General features: G+C 36.3%; 1 protein-coding gene across 1 annotated transcript in view; it reads right to left on the minus strand.

Moving 5' to 3' along the window:
- CERS6 (ceramide synthase 6) overlaps positions 1–17,202 on the minus strand; it is a 272,206-nt gene that overhangs the window by 72,423 nt on the left and 182,581 nt on the right. The window contains exons 5-6 of the mRNA XM_011358174.2: positions 4,757–4,807; positions 860–952 (exon numbers count right to left, since the gene is read on the minus strand). Coding sequence (XP_011356476.1) covers positions 860–952; positions 4,757–4,807 — 144 coding nt within the window. The remainder of the gene's footprint in view (positions 1–859; positions 953–4,756; positions 4,808–17,202) is intronic.

Consider the following 17,202-nt stretch of genomic DNA (forward strand, 5'->3'; position numbering starts at 1 on the left):
AAGTGTATTATTTATGACTAGATTTGTGAAAGTATGGATCAGAGAGGGTCTTGGGCAGAAGAGAAACATTTGAGAGTAATCAGTACACTAGTTATGTTTGGAAGTGCTGGAAGGTATAAACTCGATCATCCAGGGAGATGGCAATCTCTAATTTAGGACCAGACGCTGGAGTACACAAATATGCAGAATGTGGGGCCCTGAGATGAAGGCCAGCAAGTGCGACTTTGAAGGAACTATCTAAATATGGAAACCTGGAGAAAATGGCATCGTGGAAAGAAATAAGCAGTGAATAGCTAAAAGTGCCAACTCTGCCCAGAAGCTGGTAGGATGAGAACTAGAATGAGTGGGTTTAACATTTAGGAGGTCAAGGTGCCTTCCGCAAAACTACTCTAGCGGAGGGTAGGCGTGAAAATCAGATCACGGTTCATTTAGGAATGTATTTTCGTGACATATTTTAATGCTAGATAGCCCTTATATTGAGGGGAAATTCATTCTGGAGGGCTAGAATGCTGAGATCTTACTCTCTCCCAGGAGCTACAAATAAAATCTTTCTTTTTAATTTAATTTAGAGAATGAAGGGACTTCTGAATCAGACTGAGAAGAAATTACTGCTGTTGGGATTCACTGCTATATATTTTCATGGAGATAAGAACACTAGGGAAGAGTTAAGAGACAATGGAAACATAATACAAAACAGTGCAAACAAAAATACAGAACTTTATGTACTAAAGCAGAAAGCAGTACTAACCTAGTACTGCTGGGAGAATAAAGGCAAGCGCCTTGGAGACTCTATACCCATCTTCCAGGAGCCATTAAAGATGCATATCTGCAAGCACTTTATAATAATAACCACACTTACCTTTCTTTTGATATCAGTGAACTGGGAAAACATTAAAGACCAATAAAACGACAGCTCCAGAATATAATAGTAGTGAAGGTCAGCGGTGAGTGGCTGAGGATCAAAGGAAAAAAGGAAAGATTAATAGTTAATAGGAAACCCAATTGGTGCCCCAAATATCTCAAGCTCAGTGCTGAAAAGTGGCATGATCTCATGCCTCCACAAATTCCAGCCCCATTTTCTGTGTGTAAGGGGTCTTTGAAGGATGCCTCTAATCCTCAGCTTGATGGCATTAGTTTGTTTCATCTCCAACCAAAAGAGGGTCAGTCAGTATGAACACTTGGTACCAAATGCACTATTCATTTTAACAATAGCATTTATGGTTCTCTGACATAGTATCTGCAAGATTCCTTAGGCAACCAGAAAAAAATTCTAACACACACACAAAAAGAATAACCCTGGATAACTGCTGTGAGATTCCACAGTGCAGGGATAAGGGAGGTAGGTGATAGAAACTGGAGTATAACATGAGTCACTGAGGAATAGTTTCAAATTCTGCATTAATCAGAGCTTTCTTTCAGTACAATGCAAATATATATAAAAAAAAAGATGATTCAAAAATATTTTTAAAAGATCAGAGGGACAGGGAAGCTGCCAAGAGATACCGGGCTAGGCAATCAGCCAGGAAATCTGAGATCAAATCCCACCTCCACAGCTTAGCAGGCCTTAGTTTATTTATTTGTAAAGTGGAGGTGATACCTGCTCTATCTGCCTCAAAGATCCAGGAATGGGGAGAGGTTCAGAGAAACAGAAGTCAGGAATATTTATTCCGCACATAAATCCATCAAAACAAAACAATAGTGTTTTCGAAAACCATTTCCAATGAGTTGTTTTTATTTATTTTTTTTATTGAATTGCAATGAAATGTCTTGCTTTATCAGAATGAATGAAAGACCGTTGAAGCTCTTCACATAAACATATCTGCACCGCTACACACAAGGTAACAGTACACGTGGCAAATATAAAGAAAAATTAAAAGCCTTGGAAAACAAAAAGAACAAAAAAAAAGAACTTCAAGAAAAACCGGGAACCAACTAAACAATCAATCCTACCAACTTTATGCATGGGCATCAAGGAAAACTCTTGTCCCACTCACTGATCTGTGGTAATAGAACACATAAGGGGACAGGATACTCCCCCATCATCAACCCTAAGCTCTGCGCATCAATGTGTTTATCAAGCTCAGCATCCTGGAAAGAATGTATTTTCCACTGAATTGTCCTTTTAAATTTGAAGATGTTAGCAATGAGAGATGGGAACTCAGGTCAGACGCATGGTAGCAGTGAAGTCTAGAAAATGGAGCTGGCTTCAGGACCCTTGGAGCTAAGATTAAATTTCAGTTTTAATAAGATTCACTTACTTCTTGCATCACCACCTGGGAAAATGTCACAGTGGACTATGAGGACAAGTGAAAGCACATGTAGAAACAGTAGAGTTCATAAGAGAGTGTCATATTAGAATAAGTACCATATTCTTGGAGTGCTTTGCAGTTGACAAAGCTTACGCATGTGTTAATCTCTTTGACTCTCATAAAAATCCTATAAAATCAGTACTATCGTTTTCTAGATTGTATAATTACAGGAAATTGCTGTCAGTTAATTCAGGCTGAGAGGCTGATCCCAGGACCCACAGAGAGTGAGGCTCTGTGATCGCCATGCTAGTGCTTCTCATTCCCCACTTGTGCTCTTTAGGACAAGCTGTACAAGGGCCAACTGAAGACAATTTTACATTATTTTAAACTTAAAATATGTACACATATATGTATAAATCGTTACCTATGTAGTAAGTGATATAATATATACCCTCATACACAAGGAGCAATGTATCTTTAATAAATTTGAAATAGACCACTACTCTTTCATCTAAAAATCATTCAATTATTTAATATATGTACTAAAGACATACGTCTGTTTCATACCCCATCTTTAAAAGTGCTCTTAAGGCTTGAGACTGACTCTGAACTGCATCCTATGTATTTATGTAGGTATAGTTACTCACAAAGCGCTGTAATTACATGCATCATTACATTTCCCCCACCATACACAAAAAGAAAGTAGCTAATTTTTTTTTTTTTTTTTTTTTTTTTAGTATATGAAGTGTATCAAGAATGACCATTGTTCCCATGAGAGATCATGAGCTGGTCCTCAATTTTGGGAGTTATATGTCAATTATTCATTAATAAGTAATGACGTCTTATCAGTAGAAGATAATCTTGATCTGAGTCTTTACATATGGTATCTTTAGTTCTATACTAATGATGCCTCCTATTTTTAAACATAACTATATCTACCAGATCCTCAGATTTTTATGTTGAATCTCCAGTTCTGTCTGTAAATCAGTCTAACTACATTTTGAGCCACTGCCCCTAGCAAATAATTTTCTCAGAAATAAGCAATTTCTCAGCCATAAATGTGAAAGTTATTTCAGACTCCATTATAGTTATGAAGAAGAGTGGATATTTCATTTCATACAGTATTTGTCTCAGTCATTCACATGACAGAACTTCCCTCACAAATGCAGTGTATAAGAGAAGCTGCCACACCAACATTTGAGTTAAGATTTCTAGAAGGCTTTGATGTATTTTTAGAAATAGAATTCTAGATTTTGGTGGATTTTTTCCACTCAGTAATTGTTCTACTTGTAATTTTACCACGACGAGACACGAAGAGAGCTATAAATGGCAATATTCCAAGTATTTAAGGTAGTAAAACAGCGGTTGGGTCTGAGCATTACAATGATGTTCAATAGTGACTGGCTTTCAGTGTTGCTTCAGTGGCTGCCAAACAGCCCCGGATACTCAGCTCTCTCTAACCATGTCATGTTGCTGACTTTTGTTATTTTCTAATCTGAATAAACTACATGAAAGAGATGGAAATGCAAACTGGAATTCCATTTCAACATGTCTTGCTTGAACTTGCCCAAGGATGCCCAAGGATCAGCCAACGCTAGTCCCCATCCACGGCACCCATCCTCACCCTTGGTGCCACACTGGGTGTAACAGAGAAGACAGAGAGCATGCCTGCTCACCATTAACCTTATGCACACCAAAAAGACCAAATGCCTCTAAAAAGACAATCCAAAAGAATCCCGATCAAACTCAAAAATCCAAGTTGCCTATCACAATGTATGTCTCTTTATTTTATCACCAAAATACCTAGTTGTATATATTTCTCTTAAAGAATATATCCCAATTGAACTAGAAATTCTAGAAAAATTTCAGCAAGGTATTTCTAGAAAAGTCTCAGCTTTGATATTCAAATAGTAACTGATCTAGGGACCACAGCACATGCTAATATTACTGAATTGATGGACAGAAGCAAAGGAATGTCAGTGGGCAGAAATCTGAAATGTTCCCTTTCTGGGATATGATTTTAATCTCATTTATTTATTTATTTTTAATCTATGTGTAATGGTACAAGCACATTTTTCTGTGCTCAAGGAAATGGTTTGATTTACATATCTAGAGGCTGCTCCTAAGCCAGAGAGTGAACCGAACTCAGCATGCCTGCTCCAGCTCCACACTTGAACTCTCCCCACTTGTTACTGAGACAGGCCTGTGCTGTTATCAGGTCTTTAGAAATAGGAATCATTCTCCTGTTGAACTGATTGTATCCTACTCTCCAGCAAATGCACCTTCCATACTTATCCATCTGCTACAGCACTTGAGTTTTGATTCTGAATTTCACTGAGAACACAAACTACTTTCCTTACAAGGCTTCGTCCAGCACCCAGCAGCAGGGGCAGGGGGCCGAAAAGTAAGGTGGCTGCCCAACCTGCTGAGACCTGCCTAAAACTACGAAACTGACCTAAGGAAGATACTCCATGTGTGTAAAAACCCAAACAGTAATGTTTCCTTACCTGATAGGGGTAGTTATACCAGCAGTGCTTTGTATTCCACAACCAGGGGGTCTGGAAAAAATTGACAAAGAAACATATTTTACATGTTTTGGAAAAGAAGTAGGATAAGAGATGTTTATGACAGGTTCTTGCCTTCAATATCATTTTTTTAGTTCATTTTTTTCCCCATTTTCCTAGGTACCATTTTTAAATTTCTCTGTTCATGTCAAAAGTCTGTATATTCATCACACAAATTAAAGGATAGTAACATAATTAAGAACATAAAAAGCTGAAATATTTAGATGTCAGAAAAGAACTATGGTGATAAAAAAAATATACTGAAAACCCTCAGTTTAGAAGAGTAGGCCTAGCAACTTCCTATAAATTAACAGTAAAGCTCTGTAACTAGGACAGTGCATGGCGATTTAAGCTCATTTTTCTGGAAATAGATGAGTCTTTTTTCACACGACATTACAAAATCAAGGAATATTATCAAGGTTGCATAATCTAAAAACCTAATGATTCTCAAATCTTTTCGTTCTCATAACTTAGGATTCACTTTATTCCTCCTTATACATGTACACTGAAATAATGTTATGCAGTACTTTACAGATTTTTATGTATTTATTACATATTATCTCACTTAATTCTCACAACATTGGAAGTGCTCAAGCTAACATTTCTCAGCAGATGCCATAAAGGATAAAGAACATGCTGGCACAGAACTTCCCAGACTATTAAAATGCAGGTTCTGATTCAGTGGCTTGGGGCTGAGATTCTGTATTTTTAACAAGCTTTGAGGTGATGCTGATGCTGTTGGACCTTGGTCCATGCTGAGTAGTAAGGTGCCAGGTATTTACCATGTATAAGGCACCTTGTTAGGCACTTTGCTATTATTTTCATTAATAAATATTAATGAATAAATTAATCAACAATAAACTAATGATTTCTAACATTTACAATAACCATTTGAGGCAGAAATTGCTAGTAAAATAGTATTTAGCTAGAGACAATGCTTCTGAATCAATCTTCCTATTTGAAAAAGCCACACATTCAAGTGCTAGTGGAAGGAATATGGGCTGCATTTACCTGTTCCACTTTGGGGTGGTATCCCTAAAAGTTATAGAGAATGAGTTCTCCTCACCCTTTCTTCAGTCCCATCAGAAGGAGATAATGAGAACTGGAGCAGACACTTTTGACCCTGAGATCAAAATTTCTGCCGAGGGAGTTGTCAGAAGTCTCCTGCTAGCCCTGGTCTCTATTCCCTGGATTATTTGTATGTGATAAATTCCTATCATTTCTCTCATATCTAAGCTACTGTATTGTTGTTTTTAAAAACATACACACAGTACCACAGTCTGTATTCTCACTAATATATGCACCAAGGTAAGTATCATTAATTATTTTGCAGACAAATAGCAATCTCAAAGAGGTACCCTAATTAATTGAAGACTCCCCAGATGGTAAGTACAAAAGCTGGAATTCAAACCCAGGCCAGCCACATTCTTTTACTATACTTTCCCTGAGGTACCCTGGGTACACAAAGAATAGGTAATGAAAGAAAAACATCAAGGGCATTTGGAATTGGTTACGTAAAAATAGGTATTACATTAAAAAATTTAATTTTAGGGTTAGAAAGGACCTCTAAATCTTTAGTATGTCAAAGAACTCACATGTTCAGATGGGTAACAGTGCCTCTCACTGTTAAAGAGCTCCACGGTCATCAATCAGTGACAAGATCCCTTAGGCTTACTCCCTGCTTTTTTCTTGGTCAACAGAAATATCAACATTCTTTTGTTTTGGCATCTGCTATGAATCGTGTTCCCCTAAATTTTCACATATTGGAGCCCTAAATACTCGACGCGACTGTATTTGGAAATAAGGCCTATAGGAGGTAAGGTTAAATGAGGTCATAAGGCTGTGGCCCTACACTGACAGGATTGATAGGTGGCCTTATAAGAGGAGGCAGTGAGAGAGTTCTCTTTCTCTTGACAGGCTCTGAGGGAAGGCCACGTGAGGACTGCAGTGAGAAAGCGGCCTATCCGGAAGAGAGGCAATGCAGGAAGAGAGCTCTCGTCAGATACTGAACACTGCGGGACCTTGATCTAGAATTTCTAACCTCCAGAACTGAGAGAAATAAATTTCTGTTGTTTAAGCCACCCAGTCTATGGTAGTTTGTTACGGCAGCCCAAGCTGGCTAACACGGCATCATAAAACAATGCTTCATAAATGGTACTTAACAGCTATTCAACTATACAGCAAATAATTTCAACTTAAGAAGACTTATAAAATATCTGAACAAGACAAAGACAGACCATAAAATAGCTTATGGTTACCCATGGATTAGAAATGACTTCTAGAACACTCCATCTAAACCACCATATATAATGGGATATTTCATTATATCATGCACATCTGCTCCCAGACACCTCACTTGAGACACAACTCGGCAACAAGCACATCCATCCATAACAAAGTCCTGTGGGAGGCTTCTGTGGCTCTTACTCTGAGCAAACCCAACCTAGCAGCAGGATGGAGGTCACACGTCCTGCGGGGGGTGACCCTGTGCCTTCATTTGCATTTTGACCATATGCAGAAGATTTGAGTGCTATTTATTCTATGATTTTTTTAAAGGAGAAAACTGGAGAAGACTTTTAAGTGTCAGTAAATCGGCTCTTTAATCAAGGTTTCTTCTTTTATCAGCTGTTCTGTGAAGGTTTCACCATGAACAAAACTAACAAAAATAGATCAGTTCTGATCATTTCACTTTACCATCTAGAGTAAGATAGGTTCGGTCTTATTTTATTTAAAGTTCCATTTGACATACTTTTAAAAAAATCTACCTTTCAGTTTCCTTGCCACCTATCATGATGATGGATCAATCACCAAAAATCAAGAAGGCTTTGTCCAAGCCCATAGGATTTATGACACTAAGAGTGAACCTTAATGTAAACTATAGACTCTGTAATAATGTAAATGATATGTTGATGTAGGTTCATTTGTTATAACAAATGCACCACCTGGTGGGGGATTCGATAATGGGGAAACTATATGCATGTCTGGAGGTGGGTAATATGTGGAAAATCTCTGTACTTTCCCCTCAATTTTGCTGTGAATATAAAACTGGTTTTAAAAGTCTCTAAAAAAATCAAGGCAACCGGGCTACCTCAGAACACTGATGCTTATTGCATTACTGTGAGTTAAAGAAATAATAGCATTTGGAGCAAAAGACCAGAGAGAAGAATGCTCAGTTAACCAGGTAAGTGTTAAATGATTAAACAGAAATAGAAATACATACAAACACCTACATACTTTTTTTCAAGAGTCAGTAGATTCCTACTGTTGAATGAATAGTAGTTTCTTTGAATAACTATTTTAATTTAACAAAAGAATATGAATCATATAGAGAATTAAAGATGTTTTGTTGCCTCATCAAAGACATGAAAGTCATATGGGTCTTTACCTGATGGAAGTCAGCATCTTAGAGGCAAAATTTCATCTTTCGCTGTTTCCATTCAAACTCCTATAAGGCTTTCAGAAAGCCCAGCTGAGACAATAACAGTCCAGGAATTATGCTTTAAAATGCTAGAAAGCTAGATCCCTGAACTACTCTGAAACTACTTTCACTGAAACTACACTTCCACTGAGTTATACTTAAACTTTATACTTCTGGCTTATGTTAAAGATTTATTTTAAGAAATAAACATAAGAAAAATGCGTCCATGTCTGCAATAAATATATGTTGGAAAGCTTACCACTAGGTTATCTTAAGTTGCATGTATAAGTTCCACATAATATTTTTTTAAAATGAACTCCAATGAGAAAAATACTTCCTTTCCGTGAATTCTTAGTATGTTGCCTCTTACCATAGGAGAATTATTACCACACTATCTTTTTACCTTGGTCTTGGGAAGCTGAGATTTAATCCTAAAGCTCAGTCACGACAACTGTGACTGTCTCCTAACATCTTTGCTTATTTTTCCTTTATGTGTAATTTTTGAATGTTAATATCTATATTAATAATGTTATATAAACATTGCAAATTCTTTTTAGAGATATTCAACTGTATTATTTACATAAATTAATATAAATTAAATCTATTCAAAATGATAACCTACATTTTAAATTTAATACACATTGCAAAATAGCTCAGAATACAAAGAAATATTTCATGCTTTGTGAGTTTAAAAACTGATAAATAAATTGTGTTTGGGGTGAAAAGAACGAAGCCAGAAGTCTCTCTGCCTGAAGATGCTGCTGGTCAGTGGTAAGCACTCTAGAGACCCTCCCCAGAATGTAAGAGGTATCCTTTCTTCCTTTCCGGGGTCAGTAGATATGTGACTATAAATCTACGAAGCAGAGTGATCCCCCCTCCCTAGAGGCCACTGGCATTTGTATGAGCTTGGAAAGCTCTCAGGATGTGCAAATGTAATTTGGACTTGACCCCGTGGCATTATATAAAGATAGCCCAGCCTTTCTTATTGATCAAGCTTTAAAAAAAGATGCTAGTCCTCTTGACCTGGTCAAGCATGTGCCTTAAGCATATTCGACAATCAATTTAGAAAGTAATTTGCAGAGCTGCCGAGCATACATAAATAGAAAGAGTTCTGTGGAGATAGGCCCTGGGGTCAAAGATCTCCATGAGGGTTTAATCATAGAAACAAAGAGAAGAGAATGTGAGTGCCATTTCCATGCCTTCTAAAACCTTCCAGTCAGTGGTTCTCAACTTTTTTTTACCTCTGCTTAGCTGAGGGACTCCACACACACTGCACAGTAACCGTGGCTGTGATTCTCAAGGGTCTGAGTAACAGGAAGCTTAAAAAGCCATCTCACATTGATTCAGATGTGGATTTTTCTGCATGCCCAGTGAGAATCATTGCAAAGCAAAATGGAGTGATCAATTAATTCCATGTTTAGAACAGAAATTAGGGATAAAGGAACCAGAGGAAGGAAACAGAAAATGACAGAAAATGAAGTGGAAAGACCGAGAAGGAGGGGGAAATGGTGAGAATGTTAACACAGGGAGAGAGAGACCTACACACATACAGGGGCCTGTGTAAAATTTGGGAATGAAGCCAATGAGAGTGGCTATTTAGAAGTACACAATTAGTCAAAAGATAATTTAAAGAAATGATTTATAACTTATTACAAAGGATAAATATTTCTAATATGTAAAGATCTCACAAAAATTTATTAAAATATTTAAATATCCAACAAGAAAAATGGGGAGAAGATACAAACAGGAAACAAACTAAACAAAAATACGTGACTGGAACATATGTAAAAATTCCAGGTTAAAACTAGACAGAATTTTTTTTACCCACATCTGGAAAGAGATTTAAAGAGATTATTACACAGAGGTCAGCAGTGTATAGGGAAATCAACACTGCAAATTTAAATAAACTCTCTAAAGAGTAATTTGGTCTTAATCTGCTTATCCTTTGACTCAGTATTTATTGTAAAAAAAAAAAAAAAATTAATTAAACCCATATGTAAAGGCATTTGTGTATGGCTTTCCATTACAATTTTTTTCTAGTAATGAACATTCAAATAAACCTAATTATTTTTAATGAGAGGTTGGCATGCGCTTAGTCGGGATTCTGTGGGAGCAGACCCTGATATGAGGACATGGGTACAGGCTACTTATTTGAGAGGTGATCCAAAGAAACAGAACATGAGAAATTGAGAAAGTGAGACAGATGAGGGAGAAAGTCTAATATGGCTTTTGGGAATGAGCTGGTTACTGATATAGGCAACTGCATCTCAGTTTTACTGGGGACCTCTGCAGAGTTATGTAGCTCGTAGCTCTAACTGTCCCAACACAGAACAGGGGGACTTGGGCATTTATTCATCAACTCCCATACTCCACAGGTTGAGGTTTCAGCATTAACTGTACCATATTTCTAGATTATACCTTCCCATGTTTAGGTGGTCTTTGCAGATCTGGAAAAACATGAATTACTCCAAGGAGTTGGGCTGTGTACTGTTATTCCAATTGGCGACTAACACAAAAAGTCTGTCTAAAGAGTTTTCTGTGTTCCTCAAAAGAATTCACGTGGCTACTGGAGCCACACAACCTCCTAGAGGCTAGCAGCCCCATCAGGAATGGAAAACGAGGAACAAAAGGGTCATTGCCATGTAGAGAAAGGTCGTCTCACTCCTATCTTTAACATTTATTTAGGACAGAGAGAAGCAATAATAGAGAAAATAGGAAAAAACTAAACAATGAATTTAAAAGGATGAAATTTGAGAGAAAATTTGGCCTTTCTTTTTTTTTAAATCACAAAGGCTTGATATTCCGAATTGAGTATTTGTAGGCATTTTCTTGAAAATGAACAAAGTGAGCCTGTCACTTAAGGAAAATCAAATGATAGTATTTGTTACCAACGATATAATTCAAACTTTTAAGCAAATATTAGTATTTTGGAAACTACTTATAGGCTACTATGCAACTAATGGCTTCCCATTAGTTAAAATTTTTCTGAGAATATCAGTGAAAATATTAAAACATATGTTTTTGATATTTCTAATGACATGTGTCCACATTAGAAAGATCTGTATAACTCAGTGAACCAATAGTTTCCAAATGACCGATTCCTAATGTTAAATAATCATGCATGGGCACAGGGGAAAGATAACTCAATGGATGCTGATGTAAGCCCGTACAAAAAGCTTGTCAGCATTAAAAAAATGATTTCTTGTCAAGCTTTGGTGTAGTATTAAAGAAGAAGATCGACAGGTTTTTTGGAAAGCCGTAATTAGATATTTCTGCCTTTTTCAACTAGATATCTTTGTGAGGCCCAGACTTTCTTCATATACTTCAACCAAAACCCACATTGTAACAGACTGAACATAGAAGGAGGAATGAGAATCGTGTCCCTTCTACTAAATCATGTATTAGAGAGGACTGCGAAAATCTGTAATTTTTGTTTTAGAAGATATATTTTTCTTAAAATGTTATTTATGTTACCATGTAATGGTTGATTCTTGTTGTTTTTAAATAAATTAATACATGTTTTTAAATTTGTTTTAATTTCTAATATTATAAATACTGATAGATATGACTAAAAAAAGCCCAAACAAAACAACAGCTCTTTAAAAACCTGTATGATTGTTACAAGTGTAAAGGGGTCCTGAAACCAAAGAGTTTGAGAACCACTGCACCAAGGATAGCAAATCAACAAAATGAAATACAAGTCCCTGAAGACCGTGTGAAGTGAAACTGTCCTGCTGGCCTAGGCCACTCATATTGGGGCTTTTACAGCCCCAATATGAGCAGAAATGAACTTCTTTGTTTTTTAAGCCACTGAGCTGCTGGGTCTCCTTGCTATATAACTGCTTCAGCTTAGTCTTCATCCTGACCAATTTCAGGCACAAATGGCAACAGATACACACATTGGAAAGAGCTCTGGTTCTCAAGAAATGAATTCCTTTAAATCTATTCACTGAATAAATATTCATTGTATGCAATGCCACATCTACTGTGTCTGATACTCAATTTGATACATCACCTCCTCCACCCTTCCCAGCTCTTAACACAAACCAAAATTAGTCCCAAGGATCTAAAAGTCATAGAATTGAATTAGACTAAGTGAGGGAAGACTCTTCTCATCAAGGTGGTGACATGCAATGTTTAATCAGATAGTCCATAGCAGTGGGAATAGAGTAAGGGTTGCCCTATAAGACCACACTGCCTACAAAACCTTTAGGATTTTCACAAGTCATCATTTACCTTGAGCTAGGGTGCAGCTACTTAAAAATCACCTTCCTGAGAACACTTTAAAGGAATTATGTAAGAAAAGGGTGAAAAGCCATAGCTCACTCTTTTAAAAATATTGGGCAATTTAGGCTTGATTTTTCTTATGTATGAAATTTGACTTGTGTTTTCATGTTATCTTGCTACCTGTGTATTAAATCTGAAAACCTACAAGTAGTAGGCCATATTACATAAATCATGAATCCAAACATTATTAAGTACAAACAGTTTTACATTTCCTAAACTCCTACACAGCCAGTAATCTTCCATCATGATATAGCCATATATTGACATGGAGGATGCATATTTTACATGAGTGAATGTTAGAAGAAAATATTGTATCATGCTATTATTATCTGAGAATGCTGCAGAAAAATACAAAATTCAGATACTTGCAAAACAGCCAAATACCTGTAATGTTCAATTATATTAATAGAGAATGTGACTATTATGAAGGGCAGGAGAGTCTAGAAAGAACACATGATAGGGAAGAGAGAATCAGGAAGAACACAAAAGCCCCACTGTCAGGCCACAGTCTGCCATTAATCAGCTGGGTGACACTGGGTAAGTCAATTCACTGATCTGTTTGCTTACGTGTGAAATCAGGAGTTGGACTGTATAATTCTATGATCCTTTCAAGCCCTAAATTTCACTACCCTTTTTGCCACCTTTTTTCTCTCAAAAGACAAAATCCTGGTTTGTCATGCTCTGATCATGTTACAGTCTCTCACACCCCACAGATGGAAACCCAACATCAGAAGGAGATCCCCTTTTCTTCTTTTTGAAAGGATACCAGTTATCCATTGCAATTTAGATTTTTTGAATCACTGATGAAATTAAGTTACTCTTCTTAAATCCAATTAGAGCATTATTAGTAATCAGTATAATAAAAGCTCATTTTGCTCAATTTTATGATGTCTGAGTAAAAGTCATAAAGTAATTGCTTCCCATTGTATCCTCTATGAGGCTCAAGTTTTATATTATGTTTGATAATAAAGATTTAAATTTTCTAAATTAAACACTGATGAAAATTTGATGATGTTATTTTACTCTAGGAAAATAATTACCCCTTTTCCCTTACAGCTATTTTCAGATATTAAAATTCAGAAGAGAACTTGTAATTCGGTTTACCATTACTCAATACTAATAGGACAAATGAACAAACTATACTCTTTAAATGAGTGGTACATCCTTATATATTATTTATCTTCTAATTAGGATAGAGAAATTATCCTTTGAGTTGCTAAGTTAATTACAAAAAAGTAATTGATCTTCACGTGTAGTTAAGTTTTGATCATCAGTTTCTGATTTTAATCAAGCCTGCCTTCCTGTTTTCCCAGCTTCTGGTCTTCCGAAAATGTCTAATCATTTTTTGGGGGGCGGCGGGGGAGGGCTGTAAGATACAAGTAGGATAGATTAATGCAACTGCATTATATCAAGGGGCTGAAACAGAAATACAGAAGTAGTTTGCTGAATATAAGATAAAGCTTTCCTCTCCACGCATAAAAAAGAGTTCTTAAAATCAATGAGACAGAAAGACTGGGTAATGAAAATGGCATGATTTGAAAACATAATCTAAAATTCTCTATTTACCTGGAAGCAAGTGCAAGATAGCCAAGTAGCCACAGTCTATCAATGACCAACCTTTCTATGCAAGTAGAACCAGGGCCTTTTTTTACCCTCTGTTGTATTTTTGAAATGCATCTTTGTCTTGTTTACTTTAACATCTAATGAATTTCTGAGTTCACTGATGTCTACAATATGAACTCATCAATGTTTACTTTCTTATAATTTGGTTCATGCTCTCAAGGGCTTGTACTTATTACTTGCCAAATACCTGATTCTTCAGGCATGTATACTATCAAGTACAGAACTTGCCTGTGCAAACAAGTGAAAAACAAAGTTATTTACTGTACTAGAAACTGGCAATGCTGAAAAAGCCATGAAGTTGAACTAAGCTGGAGCCATCGGTTTCTAAACTAAGGTATACAAATGACTTCACGACTTCAGTTTATAGTTTCAGGGCCCCCAACTCAGAATGCATGCATGAAGTAACCTTTAAATAGTAAACAGCCACAGAATGACATTTACTTGCTCCAAGACAATGTTAGCATCTGAGCCAAGATACACTATTCTGTTATCATTGAAAAGTATTATCTAGATAACTCAAATTAAGCTGAGGTGTAATTACCTTTAATAGATGCATCATTGAGTTAAATGACAATGGTATTTTCATTCTTCAATTAAAATTTCTAAGATACTCTAATTGAAAGGGCCTTGCCACTATAGATATATTTTTAACTCTATAGGAATATCTCAGTTGAGAGTACTTAAATATTACCAGTAACCAATTCTATAAATACATGTTTTATAATATAAACTGAGTGATAACCATCAATTTACCTTCTGATTCTAGAACATATATATGAAAAGAATTTCCCCATTTTCATACACCATTAGTTTCTAATAGAAATAACGTGCATTCTTACCTAACAGCATTATAACAGAATTGTATTATATGCAGTTACTATTCCAGTGAACAAAATTTAACTGAAGATTGAATTTGTAACATCAAACTGTTTTATAAAGGGACTGATTGTAATTTTATTCCTGGAAAAAACTAAGAGGACACCCAAGGAGAGGTAAATTTAGTTCAAATAAGGAGTAATCAAAAACTGCCTAAATATAGGAAAAACGGCATCCATAATAAGCTCCTATAGCAACAACATGGAACTAGAAGGCCAGCCAAACCATGGACTTCCTTAGTTTAAGATTATACTTAAATGATACCACTTAAGCAAGTGGTATAAAAATAAACTGAATACTGGGGCAATTAAGTTCCTAATATATTCTTCTTATTAACCATGCCATAAATTCATTTATCCAGCGCCTGCTCTGTGGTAGGCTGTGTTCTAGGGGCTAGGGATATAGGAGTGAACAAAACAAACAGAAAAATCACCACTCCCACATAACTTATTTTCTGGTGGAGGAGACTGCCTATAAACAAGATAAATAAGAAAAACTACACAGTATGTTATATACAATGAAGGTCAAGGAGAAAAAATCCTGCAGGAAAAGGGATATGAAAAGTCAGAGGGTGTGATGGGAGATGACATTAATAGAGGGGACAGGGAGGTATCACTCAAGTGACAATTTTTGAGTAAAAATGTGAAGGCAATCAGGTCATTAGAAGTTTTACTTTTTTGTCTTCACTACATTACCTTCTAGTTTCTACTTTTATTTATATGTAAATAAAGTAAGCCAGCCACACAGAAGGGAAGAAGATATGAATAAAAGGAGAAGAGAGGGACATTTAGCTTTTAACTGGCAGCAAGTTCACCTCTGCCCTCTTAAATTGGTCATTTTGTGTGTCATTTTGTGAGTAATAAGTTGTATCCTTAAGTATGGTCCTTGCTAATTCCATTTAAGACTTTCCTGGAAAGAGAACTGATATGATGGATAATAAGATGGGAGGAGGGGGAGGGGCACTGGCAAGTTGGAGAATGAAAGGGAAAAATAATACTGCAGATAAATTTGCTGTTTTTAATGCACGGACCTGTTTCCTCATTTAAACTGATATACTGTCAGCTGAAAAAAATCATGTGATTTTCTGTTCCAATTCTCTGCTCTATAAAATGGCCATAATAATCACTATACCAGGTTTTATGAAACTGAAGCTATATAGAGGCAAGAATTTTAAAAGTAAAAACATCATGGAAATGGAAGTCACTGCTTTTATTCCTTAGATTACCCCAATTGCAATATATTGTGATAACGGAAGACAACAACAAAGTGAGTAATACAGAAATAAATCAACTGGAGACATTATACTGGTAGTATAATCAGGATTCTGAAACTGTTTTTATATTGAAGATACCATATGATGAATACTTATTCTTCAAAATGCTTGACCAGCATATCTAATCATTCTGGTCTTTAAAAAATCTGCTGTTCTACATTACACCTTCCTTTCATACAATCACATATGTTGATCTAGACCTCTATGACAACTTCCAACTTTATATCTCAGAATAACTTCATGCACATAACTTCATGCAGTCACTGTCTTCCTGGGAAATATATAAGGGGAATAAGTTTTGTTTATCAAATGTTGTCAATTCATGAAGGCAATGATCAGGATCACTTTTATTTTTTAATTTTTGATTACTGGGATCGACTCCAGACTTATTAAAATAGAACCTTTGGGGGGTTAGTGTCCAGTTTTGTGTGCTGTTCACAATTCTGCAGGTGACTCTGATCTGCTGCAGGGTTGAGAACCACGGCACCGAGGCAAGCTGCTGAAACCTACAATATATGTGACAAGTGAGCAGCTCTATGGGAAAGTAGTTTGTCTCTACCTTTTCTGCATGTTCCCACCTTTCTATGAAAAACGGTGTTCTGGTTCTAAGTATCTGACACTTCACCTGACTTCACAAGTAGGAGAACAGAAAGTAAAACTTTGAAGGTGATTTTACTATTTATTTTTAATAAGATACTTTCCAGAATGGCAGCTACATAAGTATTCGAGACTTGAAAGAGACACCCAATAGTACTGGTAATAATGGGCTAGTTCTGCTCCATATAAAGTGAGTTTTATGTGGCCTGAGCAGAGCCACTTGTCCTCCTCCACCAGTTGCCTATACCAATACCATTCTCCCCTTTCTTCCTTCGTGCGAGAACCCCAATTTTAAGTGGAGTACATTGTGTTCTG

Source organism: Pteropus vampyrus, unplaced genomic scaffold (assembly GCF_000151845.1).
Source record: "Pteropus vampyrus isolate Shadow unplaced genomic scaffold, Pvam_2.0 Scaffold2, whole genome shotgun sequence".
Taxonomy (NCBI): Eukaryota; Metazoa; Chordata; class Mammalia; order Chiroptera; family Pteropodidae; genus Pteropus; species Pteropus vampyrus.